Source organism: Crotalus tigris, unplaced genomic scaffold, assembly GCF_016545835.1.
Source record: "Crotalus tigris isolate CLP2741 ecotype Arizona unplaced genomic scaffold, ASM1654583v1 scf7180000018301.7375997, whole genome shotgun sequence".
Lineage (NCBI taxonomy): Eukaryota > Metazoa > Chordata > Lepidosauria > Squamata > Viperidae > Crotalus > Crotalus tigris.
Window position 1 is genome coordinate 2,195,213 of NW_024096931.1, and position 16,026 is coordinate 2,211,238.

The 16,026-nt window shown below is 50.9% G+C and overlaps 1 protein-coding gene across 5 annotated transcripts in view; it reads left to right on the plus strand.

Annotated features, from left to right (window-relative positions):
- Window positions 1-16,026, plus strand: part of LOC120310857 (Grid2 interacting protein) — a 102,846-nt gene that overhangs the window by 69,851 nt on the left and 16,969 nt on the right. For all 5 annotated transcript variants that reach the window (XM_039349730.1, XM_039349732.1, XM_039349729.1 and 2 more), the window contains 7 exons: window positions 518-690; window positions 2,736-2,843; window positions 4,917-5,014; window positions 5,541-5,649; window positions 7,397-7,704; window positions 13,317-13,724; window positions 14,576-14,663. In XM_039349730.1, the coding sequence (XP_039205664.1) occupies window positions 518-690; window positions 2,736-2,843; window positions 4,917-5,014; window positions 5,541-5,649; window positions 7,397-7,704; window positions 13,317-13,724; window positions 14,576-14,663 (1,292 nt within the window). The remainder of the gene's footprint in view (window positions 1-517; window positions 691-2,735; window positions 2,844-4,916; window positions 5,015-5,540; window positions 5,650-7,396; window positions 7,705-13,316; window positions 13,725-14,575; window positions 14,664-16,026) is intronic.

The following is a 16,026-nucleotide window of genomic DNA, read 5'->3' on the forward strand; positions in this document are numbered from 1 at the left end:
TCTCTAGTTATCAATTATAAAAACCCCATTTCTGCCTTCTGCCATACGAGGAAGGGAAGGGGGTGAACAAAGGGGCTTTATGGCCCTCACTTCCTTCAGTACACTTCAAAGCGACTGAATGTGGATATCGCCAAAAGGACTATCCATAAGAATGGGGCTATTACCTTTCATGTAGTTTTCTTTGAAGTCTCCATCCAGCCGGCAGAAAGGAAAAGGGGGTGGGAGTGCAATGCCTGAGACTGTCGCTGGAAGAAGGGGGTGATTGAGTGGGGCTACTGGGGAACCCCTTAAAACCTCGAATGGGAGAGCTTGGACCCCAAGTCCTGTCTAGAACCCCTGCAACCATTTTCTCTTAATAAAGGATTCCTGTTGGAAGAATTATTCCAAGAGTTCTGTCTTCTTAAGATGCAAAGTGGGGTGGGTCCTTACAGGCCCCTTCCAACTCTTCTCTAATCCCGGGATTTGGATTTTCTTCCCTGCTCTAAAAAGGTCTTTGCTTCCTTCCTTGTCCACTCAGGAACATCGACACCCTGATTGTGGATGTCTACCCGGTGCTGGACACGCCCTCCAAGCAGGTGATCTGGCAGTTCATCTACCAGCTGCTAACCTACGAGGAGCAGGCCCACTGCCAGCAGAAGATCGCCAGGTTCCTTGGCTACAAGTCCTTGGCAAGTGGGACATCCGATGCTGGTGAGTCTCAACCACTGGTGCCAGTTCTGGACTGCCCAGCGGCTGTTTGTGCCCTCATAGTGCCTGAGCTGTGGGTTGCAATGTATGTTTGGGTGTGCAGATGTTTAATTTGTGAAAAAGATGTATATGCCCGTCCGTATTCTCCAAACTAACAACAAAATATTACACAAAGTTAAAAAAGGTAAGTGGGCACCGATGGTTTTTGGAAAGGAGGGTGAGGGAGACTCTCCAAGGAATGGTCCAGGAATCCTTAGCAGTTTGCTAAGAAGAGGAAGCTCGCACAAAGGTTCTGGGTGGCCTGGGCATCTAGGGGACCCAGCCTGGCTCGTGGGCCTGTCATTTGCCCACTCAGACCCAGATGTGGCAGGGGAAGAAGCACACGTGGTTCCCGAAAGCCGGCTTCCTGTTCTCCCCGAAAGAAGTTTGGTGGAGTTTGCCAGGCGCAGGTTTTAGGTCCCAATAAGCCAGTGGTTCTCACCCTTTTTAATGCTGCGACCCCCAACCGGTCGTAAGTCGAGGACTACTCAACCGGTCGTAAGTCGAGGACTACTCAACTGGTGCAGCACCGTTTGCAGAATGGGTCTTTTGGCGGGCTCAGCAGGGCAGAGACAGCCTGGACAATTTCTATTGGCTTTGGAAAGCCAATAGAATTAGACTCTGTTCAAGAGAGTCTATTCTATTGGCTTTCAAAAGCCAATAGAATAAAAGGGAGTAGCCCAGCTAAGGAAAAGGGGGGAAAAAATGGCGGACTGCGTTGTTTGGCGACCCCCGTGAAATGGTCGTTCAACCCCAAATGGGGTCCCGACCCACAGGTTGAAAACCACTGCAATAAGCCGTCAGAAGCTAGAAAGGCGCCGGAGGAGGGAAGGGAGGGAGCCAGGCGCCTCTGCCCACCCAGGAGCTCCAGGTCCTCCTCACGGGCAGTGGGCCCGATCCTTGCAGCATGGCTGGGAGTCAGTGGGAGACGCGCCAGGGCCCCGTCGTCGGGTGCCTCTGCTCTCCCGGGTCTGCGCAGGATCTGTCCGGCCCCTGAAGAGAGCGGCTGCCAAGGCAACAGGGTGGCCTGGCAGGAGGCTATTAGCGCATCACCCGGGCTCTGCCGTGAACGACTCGCCCCTACTCCTTCGAGCAGGGTATTTCCTTGAGTTGCCGTGGCAACCTGGGCCCCAGCTGCACGTTTTCAGGGATGGTGGGTATGCATCTCATCAGAGTAAATTTAGAATGAAGGGTTTTAATCTTCAGCTGGGGAGTTGTTATTTACAGGCAAAGGCCTGTGTTGCTTCCAAGGAGATTATTATTAAGCCAGAGAGCAGCCCAGATGCCTGGGAGGAGGGGCGGGTCTGTGGGGAGAGGGCGGGAAGAGGTATGTATGTATGTATGTATGTATGTATGTATGTATGTATGTATGTAAGAGGCATGTATCTATGGAGGCAGCAGAGGAGCAGCCAACTCACCATGACCAGCTTACTGCGGGACAGCTTGCCACGGGACAAAGGTTACACTAATATCGAAGAAATAGTGGAACAGAATCTTTCAAGACAGGATGCCGAAGGAGGGATCAAATGAAATACGAAATAACAAAAATGAAAATATTTTAAAAAATTATTTTAAACAATTAAATAAAATCGTTGAATTGTTCTGCAGCCAGTTGCCCCGTGGTGAATTGGCTGCGGCAAGTGGTCCCATTCCGAGGAGATTTCCAAGCCTGGATACAAACGTAACAATTCCCCAAGACAAAGTTAAAAAAAAATCCCCCCCCGTAAAGCTATGCAATGCAATCATTTGGCGGGCTTTTTTTCACAACGCCCAGCCTGCAGGCTCGGGAGCAGCCGATGACCTTGGTTCCCACGGGACGAAAGATTATTATGACTAGCGAAGCACCTGGGCAACCCCCTCTTCCCTCCATTCTTTGTGGCAACCCAGAATGAGCAGGAAAATGGCTGCAGCCATGCTCAGTCGCAGCGTTGACACTGGCTTTCTTTCAGACAGACAATGGGATTATGATGGGGGGGTCTAAAGCAAAGATACTGGCTTATTCTTCCCAGCTGTAGCTGAAGCCGAAGTGGACGAACAGCCTCAGAGTTCCCTACGGACCGGTCCAGGGTGTCAGAAGAGTCTGCGTGGCCATAGCCCCAAGAACAGTGAAGCCCGGGGTAGGTTGTGGGGCTGCTCCAGTGGTGATCTTTGGCTTCTTTCCTCATCTTTGTCCAGCAACTTCCCTTGTTTACTCCCTGCCTTCTAGAGCAGTGGTTCTCAACCTTTTTAATGCCGTGATCCCCAACCGGTCGTAAGTCAAGGACTACTCAGCCGGTCGTAAATCGAGGACTACTCAACTGGTCCAGCACCGTTTGCAGAATAGGACTTTTGGCGGGCTCAGCAGGGCAGAGACAGCCTGGACAATTCCTACTGGCTTTTGAAAGCCAATAGAATTAGACTCTATTCAAGAGAGTCTATTCTATTGGCTTTCAAAAGCCAATAGAATAAAAGGGAGTAGCCACAGCTAAGGAAAAGGGGAAAAAATGGCGGACTGCGTTGTTTGGCGACCCCCGTGAAATGGTCGTTCGACCCCAAATGGGGTCCTGACCTACAGGTTGAGAACCACTGTTCTAGAGGTAGAGGAGGGTGGCCATATCCCTTCTTGGTAGATAGAGGTTTTGGGGAACATTGATCAGACACAATGACCCCACAACCACCGTCTGCTTGCTCACCTGCCTTGCAACAACGTGTTGACTGCGTCCCCCTCCTCTACAAATGTTGAGATGGCAGGGATTGTACTTACAATGTCTCGACGGGCTTAACAGATGCCTGCCACTCGTCTTTGGGGAGAACATCTGGAACTTTCACTCGGCCACCTGGACTTTCTCACGCACTGCCCCCCCTTCCCCTCCTCTTCCTTAATCCGAGCAATCAGAGGATTACCCGGGAGGAGCTCTGGATTTGCCTTAATCTGTGGGGGGGTGAGGCAAGACAATCACAGAGATTCCAATCACATTCCGGATTCTGATTTGATCATTCCCGCGCCTGGCCTTGGCTCTCCCCAGCTGTGCTTCATGCAGAGAAGGGACTGGTGCTGGGGGGCGTCAGACCGATTCTCTGAGCCAAAGGGCCCCTGATCCCTCTTTTGCTTCCTTCTCTGGATCAGAATGGGCATTTGCGCTGCTCCACCCCCTGATTGCTTATTACAGGTAAGTCCTCAACTTACAACCGCCCGCTGAGTGACTGTTCAAAATTACAACAGCACTGGAAAAAGTGACTGATGACCATTTGTCACACTTAAGGACCGTTGCAGCCTCCTCGTGGTCACCTGATCCAAATTCAGGCACTTGGCAGATCCTGACTCGTATTTATGGCAGTCGCAAGGTCACGTGATTCCCCTCTTGCGACCTGACCCGCAAAGTCGGTGGGGAAGCCAGACTCACTTCACAACCGGGTTGCTAACTTAACAACTGCAGTGGTTCCCTTAACGGTGGCAAGGAAGGTCGTAAAATGGAGCAAAACTCACTGAGCAAATGTCTCACTTGGCATCATGAAGTTTGGGCTCGGGTATGGTCATAAGTGCAGGACTACCTGAATTATTTTTCTTCGTTATTTACCATAGGTGGAGGCAGCTTCCTAGACCCGTGGAAGCCCTCAACTTCTGCTACGCCCAAATATCCTTTGTAAAGAATTACCTGCCCCCTGGCCCCAAGAGCAAACTCAGTTACAAATCCAAACATTGCCAATAAAACCCAATAATAATGATGATGATGATGATGATGATAATAGTAATAATAATTGGAAGGGACCTTGGAGGTCATCTAGTCCAACCCCTTGCTCAGACAGGAAACCCTGGACAAATGGCTGTCCAATCTCTTCTTAAAAACTTCCAGTGTTGGAGCATTCACCACTTCTGGAGGCAGGTTGTTCCACTAGTTAATTGTTCTCACTGTCAGGAAGTTTCTCCTTAGTTCTAGGTTGCTTCTCTCCTTGATTAGTTTCCACCCGTTGCTTCTTGTCCTGCCCTCAAGCGCTTTGGAGAATAGCTTGACTCCCTCTTCTTTGGGGCAGCCCCTGAGATACTGGAACACTGCTATCCTGTCCCCCCTCGTCCTTCTCTTCGCTAAACTAGACAGATAAATTCCGATGAAGTAGTCATGGCGAACCATCCGTCTTGAAGACTTTCCGGATGGGGCTCAGGGGACCTGGTGCCCCTTATCCCTGCAAAGAATCCCCCATCTTTTCCCCAGGTTGCAGTGAAGCCGCTGAGGTGCCCAGCCGTTTAGCTCCCGGAGAGCGCCAAGCCGGAGATGGAACGTCTCTTCCAGAGACCCCCAACCCCCAACTGGTGAGAGGGCCCAGGCTAAGAAGGGGGGCGGGGGGAGAAGGGTCAGCAGCGAACCCCCAAATGGTGAGAGGGCCCAGGCTAAGAAGGGGGGTGGGGGGAGAAGGGTCAGCAGCGAACCCCCAAATGGTGAGAGGGCCCAGGCTAAAAAGGGGGGCGGGGGGAGAAGGGTCAGCAGCGAACCCCCAAATGGTGAGAGGGCCCAGGCTAAGAAGGGGGGCGGGGGGAGAAGGGTCAGCAGCGAACCCCCAAATGGTGAGAGGGCCCAGGCTAAGAAGGGGGCGGGGGGAGAAGGGTCAGCAGCGAACCCCCAAATGATGAGAGGGCCCAGGCTAAGAAGGGGCCGGGGGGAGAAGGGTCAGCAGCGAACCCCCAAATGATGAGAGGGCCCAGGCTAAGAAGGGGGCGGGGGGAGAAGGGTCAGCAGCGAACCCCCAAATGTTGAGAGGGCCCAGGCTAAGAAGGGGCTGGGGGAGAAGGGTCAGCAGAAACTGGGCCCAACCTCTGGCTCCCTTCCTTCTGCTCGCAGATGTCGGCAGTCTATGCCGAACTGGAAAGCCGCCTGACTGCTGGGTTCAGAGGGAAGCCGGGCCACCTGCCTGCGTGCCGGACAGCCTCCCTGGCTTCAGAGCCTGCAGGTAACTCCTCCGGTCTTCTGGGATGCAGAAGACAACTTTTGGGGGTTTGTGTGGGAGGGACCTGGACTTGGAATCAGTTCGGGAGAACCGGAGCTTTTTTCCCTGGTTGCTTGAGATCCAAGATCAGAACTGAAGGAACTTGCAACCGAGTTGACTTTGTGATGCTGTAAGGTCCAAATCAATACTGATTTGTAGACTCTCTCTTTTTAAAATTTAGTTAAATGCAAACAGGTTCGTCATAAATGTGAGTGAGGTTCACCCAATAGACAATAACAACCGTCCCCTTTTGCCACAAGGTAACACTGAAAGTCAGAACGAAATGGCTTCTCTTGCGGTTATCCCAGTGGTTCTCAACCATTTTAATGCCGCGACCCCCAACCGGTCGTAAGTCGAGGACTACTCAACTGGTGCAGCACCGTTTGCAGAATGGGACTTTCGGCGGGCTCAGCAGGGCAGAGACAGCCTGGGCAATTCCTATTGGCTTTTGAAAGCCAATAGAATTAGACTCTATTCAAGAGAGTCTATTCTATTGACTTTCAAAAGCCAATAGAATAAAAGGGAGTAGCACAGCTAAGGAAAAGGGGGGAAAAAATGGCGGACTGCGTTGTTTGGCGAACCCTGTGAAATGGTCATTTGACCCCAAATGGGGTCCCCACCCACAGGTTGAGAGCCACTGGGTTATCCCCTTCCCCAACTGAACATCAAATAATATTTGGAAAAAAAAAGTTGGTCATTTGGAAATCATTTCAAAAGGTTTTTCTCTTCCTCCTATTTCCTCAAAAATGCATCGAGCCCCTCACACTATCTGCTGGACTAGATTCTCCAAATTGCCTAAGTTCAGGGGCAGCTAATATTCTGATATTTCTTCTTTTCCTCTGCTTGGTCTTTTGTTTCAAGGAAATGAAATTCACTTTTCTGTTTAGAATAGAATAGAATAGAATCTTAGAATAGAATCTTAGTCTTAGAATAGAATAGAATAGAATAGAATCTTAATAGAATAGAATAGAATAGAATAGAATAGAATAGAATAGAATAGAGCAGAGCTGGAAGGGACCTTGGTGGTCTTCTAGTCCAGCCCCATGGCTCAAGCAGGAGGACTTATACCATCTCAGAAAGTGACTGTCTAGCGCAGTGATGGCGAATCTTTTAGAGATCGTGTGCCCAAACTGCAACCCAAAACCCACTTATGCATCGTCGAATGCCGAGTGGGTGTGGCCCATTGGGTGGGCGTGGCTGTGGTGGTAACGGCAGACTGGGTGGGACTAAAAAGTTCAGTCAATCAATTCCACCTTTGCAAGATCTTTTTTTTCCTGCGAGAAGTTGAAATTGACTGATTGAACCTTTTTTTTTTTTTTTGCACACGGCGGCGGAGGCCTAAAGCAAAAAGGTTTTTTAAAACCCAGCTGAAGGCCTAGGACTGGGGCGACGGCCTGCGTGCCCACAGAGAGGGCTCTGCGTGCCACCTCTGGCACCCGTGCCATGGGTTCGTCACCACTAGTCTCGCCTCTTCTTAAAAGCCTCCAGTGGTGGGGCACCCACGATTTCTGGAGGCAAGTTGTTCCACTGATTAATTGTTCTAACTGTCAGGCATTGTAGAATAGAATGGAACGAAACAGAACAGAACAGAACAGAACAGAATAGAATAGAATAGAAAACAGAGTTGGAAGGGATCTTGTAGGTCATCTAGTCCAACCTCCTGCCCATTGTGCTGCAAAGGGTTGTGTGTCTCTTTCTCTATTTTCTGCAGGTCCCCGAAAATCAGGACTGACTATTTCCTGGCAGAATGATCCCACCCTGCAGCCTTGCTATTACCGCTCGCCTGGTGGCCTCCCTTCCCCCTGCAGCACGGACTCAAACCCCTATGTCAGCCTGGACAGCAGCCCGGCCTTGTCGCCCAAGCTGAGCCCCCTGTCTCGCCGGAGGAAGCTCTTCACCTTCTCACGGCCGCCTCGCAGCCGGGACACGGACCGCTTCCTGGATGCGCTGAGCGAGCAGCTGGGCCACCGCATCAGCCTGGTGGATGACTTCCTGGCGTCTGAGAACGATTACGAGGAGGTGGGAGGCGTTTCTCCAGCTGAAGGGGCCAGCGTGGAAGGGTCTGCAGGGAGGGGGCTTCTCCTTGGAGGGCCCTGCCTAAATCTTTCCTTTCTCTGGGATGAAAAACCGCCCAAGGCCGAATTCCCAATAAGGGGTTTTCCCCACTTGTGTCTTATGTCTAAATCAGTGGTTCTCAACCTGTGGGTCGGGACCCCATTTGGGGTCGAACGACCATTTCACGGGGGTCGCCAAACAACGCAATCCGCCATTTTTTCCCCCTTTTCCTTAGCTGTGCTACTCCCTTTTATTCTATTGGCTTTGGAAAGCCAATAGAATAGACTCTCTTGAATGGAGTCTAATTCTATTGGCTTTCCAAAGCTAATAGGAATTGTCCAGGCTGTCTCTGCCCTGCTGAGTCTGCCAAAAGTCCCATTCTGCAAACGGTGCTGCACCAGTTGAGTAGTCCTCGACTTACGACCGGTTGGGGGTCGCGGCATTAAAAAGGTTGAGAATCACTGGTCTAAATAAGTACAGATAGTCCTCGACTTACAACCGTTCGTTTAGTGCAGGGGTGTCAAACTCAATTTCATTGAGGGCCGCATCAGCATTGCGGTTGCCCTTGGGGGTGTGTGGCCAAGGTGGGTGTGGCCTACTGTGTGGGTGTGGATGGAGTGGGTGTGGCCTACTGTGTGGGCATGGCCAGCTCTACATCGTTCGTGTCAAGGGTGCCTGTGGGGGCCTGGGCAGGAGTGGGACAGATCTGAGGGTGTCTGGCAGAAGGGGGTGGGACTGGGGCAAGCGCCAAGGCATGGTCCACTGGAGGAGCCTCACTGCCTGCTGAAACCCCTCCCCAGGAGCCCATCAAGCGGGATATGTGAAGTAGGCGAGGGCCATTTGCTGGCCACTTCCAGGCAATGATCCATTTCTTCATTCCTCACAAAGGGTGACACCTCCCCAGCATGCACTCAGAGGGCGGGGGTGACACGGCAGGGGCTGGTTCCTCGCTGTTTCCAGATGGCCTTGTGGAGCTAAGATTGAATGCGTTTCAGCATAGATGGCCACCACAAAATTGTACATTGGCTCCCGGCCGGCCTGGGCCAGGGCCAAGGCAGAGGGGGCCATTCCCTCACTTTTTCCAGGATGGCTTCGTGGGCCACATGAAACCACTTTGCGGGCCGCATCCGGCCCCCGGGCCTTGTGTTTGACATGTCTGGTTTAGTGACTGTTCGAAGTTACTACGGCATTGAAAAAAGCGACTGACAGTTTTTTATGCTTACGAGCACTGCGGCATTCCCATGGTCACGTGATCAAAATTCAGCCCCTTGGCAACTGACTCATAGTTATGACGCTTCTAGTGTCCCAAGGTCATGTGATTATCTTTTGTGACCTAACAAGCAGAGTCAATGGGGAAGCCAGATTCACTTAACAACGGGGTTACTAACATAACTACGGTAGTGATTCACTTAACAACTGTGGCAAGAACGGTCATAGAATGGGGCAAAATTCATCTAATAATGATCTCGCTTACCAACAAAAACTCAATTGTGGTCATAAGTCGAGGACTACCTGTAATATTACTAAAAAGTAACTGGAACGAGCTCCTGGATAGCCTAGGCCGGGGGTAGGCAACCTAGGCTCTTTTATGAACTCGTGGACTTCAAGTCCCAGAATTCCTGAGCCAGCATGGCTGAGGGGAAAGGGAGAGGTTTCCAAGCTGAGCCATGCTGCTCAGGATTCCTGGAGTTTGAAGTCCACTGAGTCATGAAGGGCCAAAGTTCCCCCCCATGCTGGCTCAGGAATTCTGGGAGTTTGAAGTCACACGAGTCATGAAGGGGCATAGTTCCCCATGCTGGCTTACGAATTCTGGGAGTGAAGTCCACGAGTCATAAAAGAGCCAAGGTTTGCCTATCCCTGGCCTAGGTCTACTCTTTTCATGATTGTCTTTATCATAACTCTGCTAATAGTTCTTGATATTCTTAATAATACCTAAACCAGGGTGGGCAACCTTGGCTCTTTTATGACTGTGGACTTCAACTCCCAGAATTCCTGAGCCAGCCACGCTGAGGGGAAAGGGAGAGGTTTCCAAGCTGAGCCATGCCGGCTCAGGAATTCTGGGAGTTGAAGTCCACGAGTCATAAAAGAGCCAAGGTTGCCTGCCCCTGCACTAGAATCCTAGGATTGGAAGGAACCTTGGAGGTCTTCCAGTCCAGCCTGCTGCCTACTACAGGAATCCTCATGCCATTCTGGACAAAGGGTCTTCCAGTCTTTTCTTGCAAACAGCACAAACGCAGCGCCATGCCTCCCCAGGCTGGAAACTGAGGCAGGCCCTGCTTATCTCTTTTATCATTCTTGTACTCCAGCATTATTGCACCGGGAATAGGCAGATGGTGCCTTTGTGTCTGATTTCTCAGCACCTAGGAACCATCCACAGGTTCCACGCCCATGCACTGCCCTTCAGACGCTCTTGCAGAAACAAAAATGTTTGCTAAAACCCCAAAAGACCAGTCCACAAAGATCTGGGTGACCTCAGTTCTCTCCTGAATGCAAATTCCTGTGTGAGGACGGAATGGAAGCATCTTGCAAGCCTTGGCTGATCTCCTGCCTAGTTCGTGCTGGGATGGGAGGCCACTGAGGAATCCCAGACCTGGAAGTGAATCTGGGAAGAAGAAAAATATTCCAGGAGTCCATCTTTCCATAGGCAACCCCAAGATCTGCAGAGTTGTGGCCCTCACTCAACTTGGAAGGGACTTTTCTTTGGAGCTGTTTTAAGATCTTTGGGTTCCAAACGGTCCCAGTTGATGTGACAGATTGTGCTCAGTTCTGGCTAATGCCAAGCCAGGCAAGAGAACCCGAAGGCTCTGGGTCAGGGTCCAAGGCCTGGATCACTCCCTCATTTGATAAATTACAAAAGATGAGGGGGGTCAAACTATTTTCCAAAGTACCAAAAGGCAAGACAAGAAGCGATGGATGGAAACTATTCAAGAAGAGAAGCAACCTAGAACTAAGAAGAAATTTCCTAACAGTGAGAACAATCAATCAGTGGAATAATTTGCCTCCAGAAGTTGTGGGTGCTCCATCACTGGAAGTTTTTAAGAAGAGATTGGACAGCCATTTGTTCAAAATGGTATAGGGTTACCTGCCTGAGCAAGGGGTTGGACTTGATGACCTCCAAGGTCCCTTCCAACTCTGTTATTCTGTGTGTGTGTGTGTGTGTGTGTGTGTGTGTGGATTCTTCTTACAGGCAACATATTTATGGGATCGGTTGTAACAACTTTTCAGTTTGACAATGTGGAGCCATCTGTGTGCTAGTAAACATCAAAAGGAAGAGAAAAACAACAGGCTTGGGGGGGGGAGCCAAAATGTGTCTTTATTTTGTTTACTGAAACATAAAATGCCACTTGAAAGGCTGTGTGGTTAACAGATGGAAAGAGAGTTAAAATACAGACACAAGACTGAAAGATTTCACCAGCCAAATTGGAAGTCTGCAGGCCAAAATAATCCTCTAAAGTAGAGGTCTTCAATCTTGGCAATATTTAAGACTTGCGGACTTCAACTCCCAGAATTTCCCAGCCAACTGCCAAGATTGGGGACTTTTGGTCTAAAGCAGTATTTGGTCTAAAAGCACTTTTGGTCTAAAGCAACGCTGGCTGTGGAATTCTGGGAGTTGAAGTCCACATGCCTTAAAATGATCAAGGTTGAGAAACACTGGAAAGGAGCAGAGGGTAAACTGGGCCTCTTAGGTGTTGAGTTGTCTATTGGGGAGGGGGGCACACTTTGAATGTGGAAAGGACCGGGACCTATTTCAAAAAGAAGTTTTGCAAACCTGAAGTGGGTGTCTTAAGCAGCTACAAATTATTATTTTTTGTCTCCTTCAGCTTCCAATAATAAAAAAAAGGAAACCCTTGATTTTGGCTCTAAAGGCCAGAAGATGCCGCTGTGTGTTCCACCTGGGAAAACAGCAGCTCCTCTCCAGGGTGAATAAGAGGTGTCCACAGGATGTGGTCAGAAGTCAAGATGGTGGCCACGACTACGATTGAAGCAGGGAATACACAGAAAAAGCCAGCAGAGTTTCAAATACACCTTTGTAGTCACCATCCTGACTTTCTGACCTTAAATAGTGGACACCTCAAGAGGAATTAAGCAGGTATCAGAGTAGAGCTGGAAGGGACCTAATCCAATCTTCTGCTCAAGCAGGAGAACCTCAACCGTTTGAGACAAGTGGCTGTCCAGTCTCTTCTTGTTTATTTATGAGACTTATATACCACTTTAAGTGCAAGCACTCTCTAAGCGGTGTACACCAGTAAGCAATGTATATATATATATTTACATTGCCCCCAACAATCTGGGTCCTCATTTTACCTACCCCGGAAGGATGGAAGGCTGAGTCAACCTTGAGCCGGTGAGATTTGAACCGCTGACCTGCTGAACACAGTCAGCTAAAGTGGCCTGGGGTACTGCACTCTAACTGCTGCGCCACCTCGCCACCTTCTTAAAAGCCTGCAGTGCTGGAGCGCCCACAACTTCTGAACACAAGCTAGTTCACTGATGAATTGTTCTCACCGTTAGGAAGTTTCTCCTTAATTCCAGGTTGCTTCTCTCCTTGATTACTTTCCATCCATTGTTTCTTGTCCTGCCCCTCTGGTGCTTTGGAGAATCATTTGACCCCCTCTTCTTTGGGGCAGCCCCACAAATACTGGGATACAGCTATCATGTCACCCCCTACTTTTCTCCAGACGAGCCAAACCCAAATCCTGCAATCATTCTTCATAGGTTTTAGTTTCCAGACCTTTAATCATCTTCAAAACTTCTGAGGACAGGAAAGTCTCTTTCAGGTAGACACCTCCTTGAACAGGCATGTGGAGAGCACAGGAGGAAGATGCTTTGTCCTGGCCTTAATGCGCCCATCAAATGCCAGTTTGCCAGGGGTGTGGCATAAGAATGACCCCCCCCCAAAAGCTCTGTCCAATCAATAAAACCAATACAACCCTTAAGGCAGTGGTTCTCAACCTTTTTAATGCCGCGACCCCCAACCGGTCGTAGGTCAAGGACTACGCAACCAGTCGTAAGTCGAGGATTACTCAACTGGTGCAGCACCGTTTGCAGAATGGGACTTTTGGCGGGCTCAGCAGGGCAGAGACAGCCTGGACAATTCCTATTGGCTTTTGAAAGCCAATAGAATTAGACTCTATTCAAGAGAGTCTATTCTATTGGCTTTCAAAAGCCAATAGAATAAAAGGGAGTAGCACAGCTAAGGAAAAGGGGGGGAAAAATGGCGGACTGCGTTGTTTGGCGACCCCCGTGAAATGGTCGTTCAACCCCAAATGGGGTCCCGACCCACAGGTTGAGAACCACTGCCTTAAGGTGAAGGCCTGATCCAACCACATGCTGGTCCCGATTGACTTCCCATTGCAACTCCTAGCCAACGTTATTTGTGACGTGGGGTGCAAGGAGTACTAGAGACCAACAACTCTGAAAATAATCATCCTCTCTAAGGGTGAAGATGGGAAGTGGCATTTGACTATTGAATGTGTTGCTCCCTTTTCCTGAACCTGCCCACAAATAATGCCACGTGCTTGTGAAGTTGGGACGCCCTGTGCCTTACCTACCCACCCCTGCTGTTCTCTCCCCAGATGAGTTTCCACAATGACCAGGGCGGCTACATGGCCAATGACCGCAGCAGTGCCAGCGAGGGCTTGAGCAGCAGCGAAGGGAGCTCCCTGACCGACTCCATCTTGTCAGACCACCTCCCCCCGCCTCCAATCAGCCCACCCCCCAGACCTCCACAGTTCCGTGACCCCCAGAAAGAGCCCAGGGCCATGGAAGCGGCCCAGAGTGCTCCCTCTGGCCCCCATGCCACAGCCCAGCTCCCCCCTCCTCCTCCTCCCCCTCCTCCCCCGCCCCCTCCTCCCCCAATGCCCTGTGTACCCCCTTCAATGCTGCAAGGAAGTATTCATCGCAGGAGCGAGTCCAACCACATGAGTGTTAAACGGCTGCGCTGGGAGCAGGTGGAGAACTCGGAAGGCACCATCTGGGGTCAGGTAGGATCAGAACCCCCAACGGAGGTACACGTGTGGGAGAAGGAACGGCTGGACCCGGGGAGAGGGCGGAGTGAAAAGAGGGATCAGCCTAGAATCCCTACATAACCACAAGCCAACTAGGTCAATCCCCCTTGAGTGCCAAGTTGACCCTTATCCAAATGCTGACCATTAGCTGAGAAGATTCCTGCAATAAATTGGCAATAAATCATGTGCAGACCTGACAGCTCATCCCCACCTTGTCCCACCCTGGCCCCTGCTTTGTTGGAACCCTCTGAGCTTTCCATTCTGCCTGATGGAAAGCCTGAAGGGTGTGCCCCCTGCAACAACCTATGCCAATTAGTGGCATTATTTTGAACGCTGTGCTAAGCTTTCCCCGTTCTTTCCGTGTATATTTCTACGGTTACGAAAAGAGCACACGAGCTGTAATTTGGGCACTGTCAAACCCAGGGGGTCTCGGTTGTAAAGCTGTTTGGGCAGGGAGATGTCCCCAGCCTTTTCTGCAGATTGTTCTCTTCTTGCTTTGGTGGTGGTGGGGGGGGGGGGGAGTGAGAGGCCAATAAGCGATATTTGGCCCCCAAAGAGAACTGCTCATTCCTCTTGCATGCCTGGCCTTTTGGGGAGAGGCGGGTGAGCTTGTCAGTAGCTCCTCCTTCGGGGTCCCTTGAGGTCCTTCCTTTGTGGCCTTGGGGCCAACCTCTGCTTGGTTGGGGGTGGGTGGGTTAATGCGAAGTGCTGGGCGGCCAGCACTTGGGCCGAATGGGCACGGGCCAGGGAGCCCAGCACCAAGGGCCCTTTGAAGAGCGGAGGGTGGGTTTGGCTCTTGGCCTGACGGCGCCTCCCTTCTTTCCTAGCTCGGGGAGGATTCTGATTATGACAAACTGAGCAACATGGTCAAGTACCTGGACCTCGAGCTGCATTTTGGAACTCAGAAGCCAGCGAGTGAGTGAGTCGGTGGTCTCTGCCACAGCAGGGGGCTTCAGGGAAGGAGGCTTACTTTAGTGGGGAGGGGGCAGTAGAAGCAGCTCGCCTGGGCATTCGGTGGGGCTGCAGCCGACTCTTACCCAGCTTGGGGTGGGGGGCTGCACACATAGTGGATTTGCTTCGCTCTGTGGGGCTTCTCCCATCTCTGTGCTGCATCCTTCGCTTGCTGACTCGGGGCAGCATCGCTTTGCTTCCCAGCTGCTCCCGGGGTGCTCTTTGCTTTCGGTTGGAGCTTTCCTGACTCTCACCATCACTTCCTTTTTCCCCCATGGCTCCCCAAACCAAGGCCAGTGCTGGTATGTGGGTCACAGCTGGGCAGAGAGTGGGCGGGCAGGAGAACTGCCAAGCCTTTACTCCAGTGTTTCCAGGGGGAGGGAGGAGGGGGGGAGCCATCCACACATTTGCAAAGCAGGTGGGTTCTGAGGTCCTCCCCGCCCCCCTCTTCCATGAGGCCACCCAGGCTCTCCAGCTGTGATAAGAGCCGAGGTGGCGCAGCAGTTAGGGTGCAGTACTGCAGGCCACTTTAGCTGACTGTGTTCAAATCTCACCGGCTCAAGGTTGACTCCGCCTTCCATCCTTCCGGGGTAGGTAAAATGAGGACCCAGATTGTTGGGCTCAATGTAAATATATATAGATACATTGCTTACTGGTGTACACCGCTTAGAGAGTGCTTGCACTTAAAGCGGTATATAAGTCTCATAAAATAAATAAATAAATACAGACTTCAGCCTCCATAATGCCCAGCTTTTGCTCTGGCCACGCTAGATGTCGCTGGAGTGGTAACTCAAGAGTCTGACAAGGAGAGATGGGGAGAGCCCCTTTGGGATATCCGTCATGGCAGTGACCCTTCCAGTGTCTTGCAAGTTGCAGGTTTAGATGAAGAGGCAGGTGGCTGAGGTTCAAACTCACCCGTGGCCAGAGAAGCTGATGGGGTCACGCTGGCCAGTCATGGTCTCTCTCCACCCAACCTTACCTGACAGGGTGGCTGTTTAAAGAACAACGGGGATCAAAAGTATAATGCCTTGAGCTCCAGGAAATCACTAACTACTTGTTTGGGCCTTCTAGTCCAGTGGTTCTCAACCTTTTTAATGCCGCGACCTCCAACCGGTTGTAAGTCGAGGACTACTCAACCAGTTGTAAGTCGAGGACTACTCAACTGGTGCAGCACCGTTTGCAGAATGGGACTTTTGGCAGGCTCAGCAGAGCAGAGACAGCCTGGACAATTCCTATTGGCTTTTGAAAGCCAATAGAATTAGACTCTATTCAAGCGAGTCTATTCTATTGGCTTTCAAAAGCCAATAGAATAAAAGGGAATAGCACA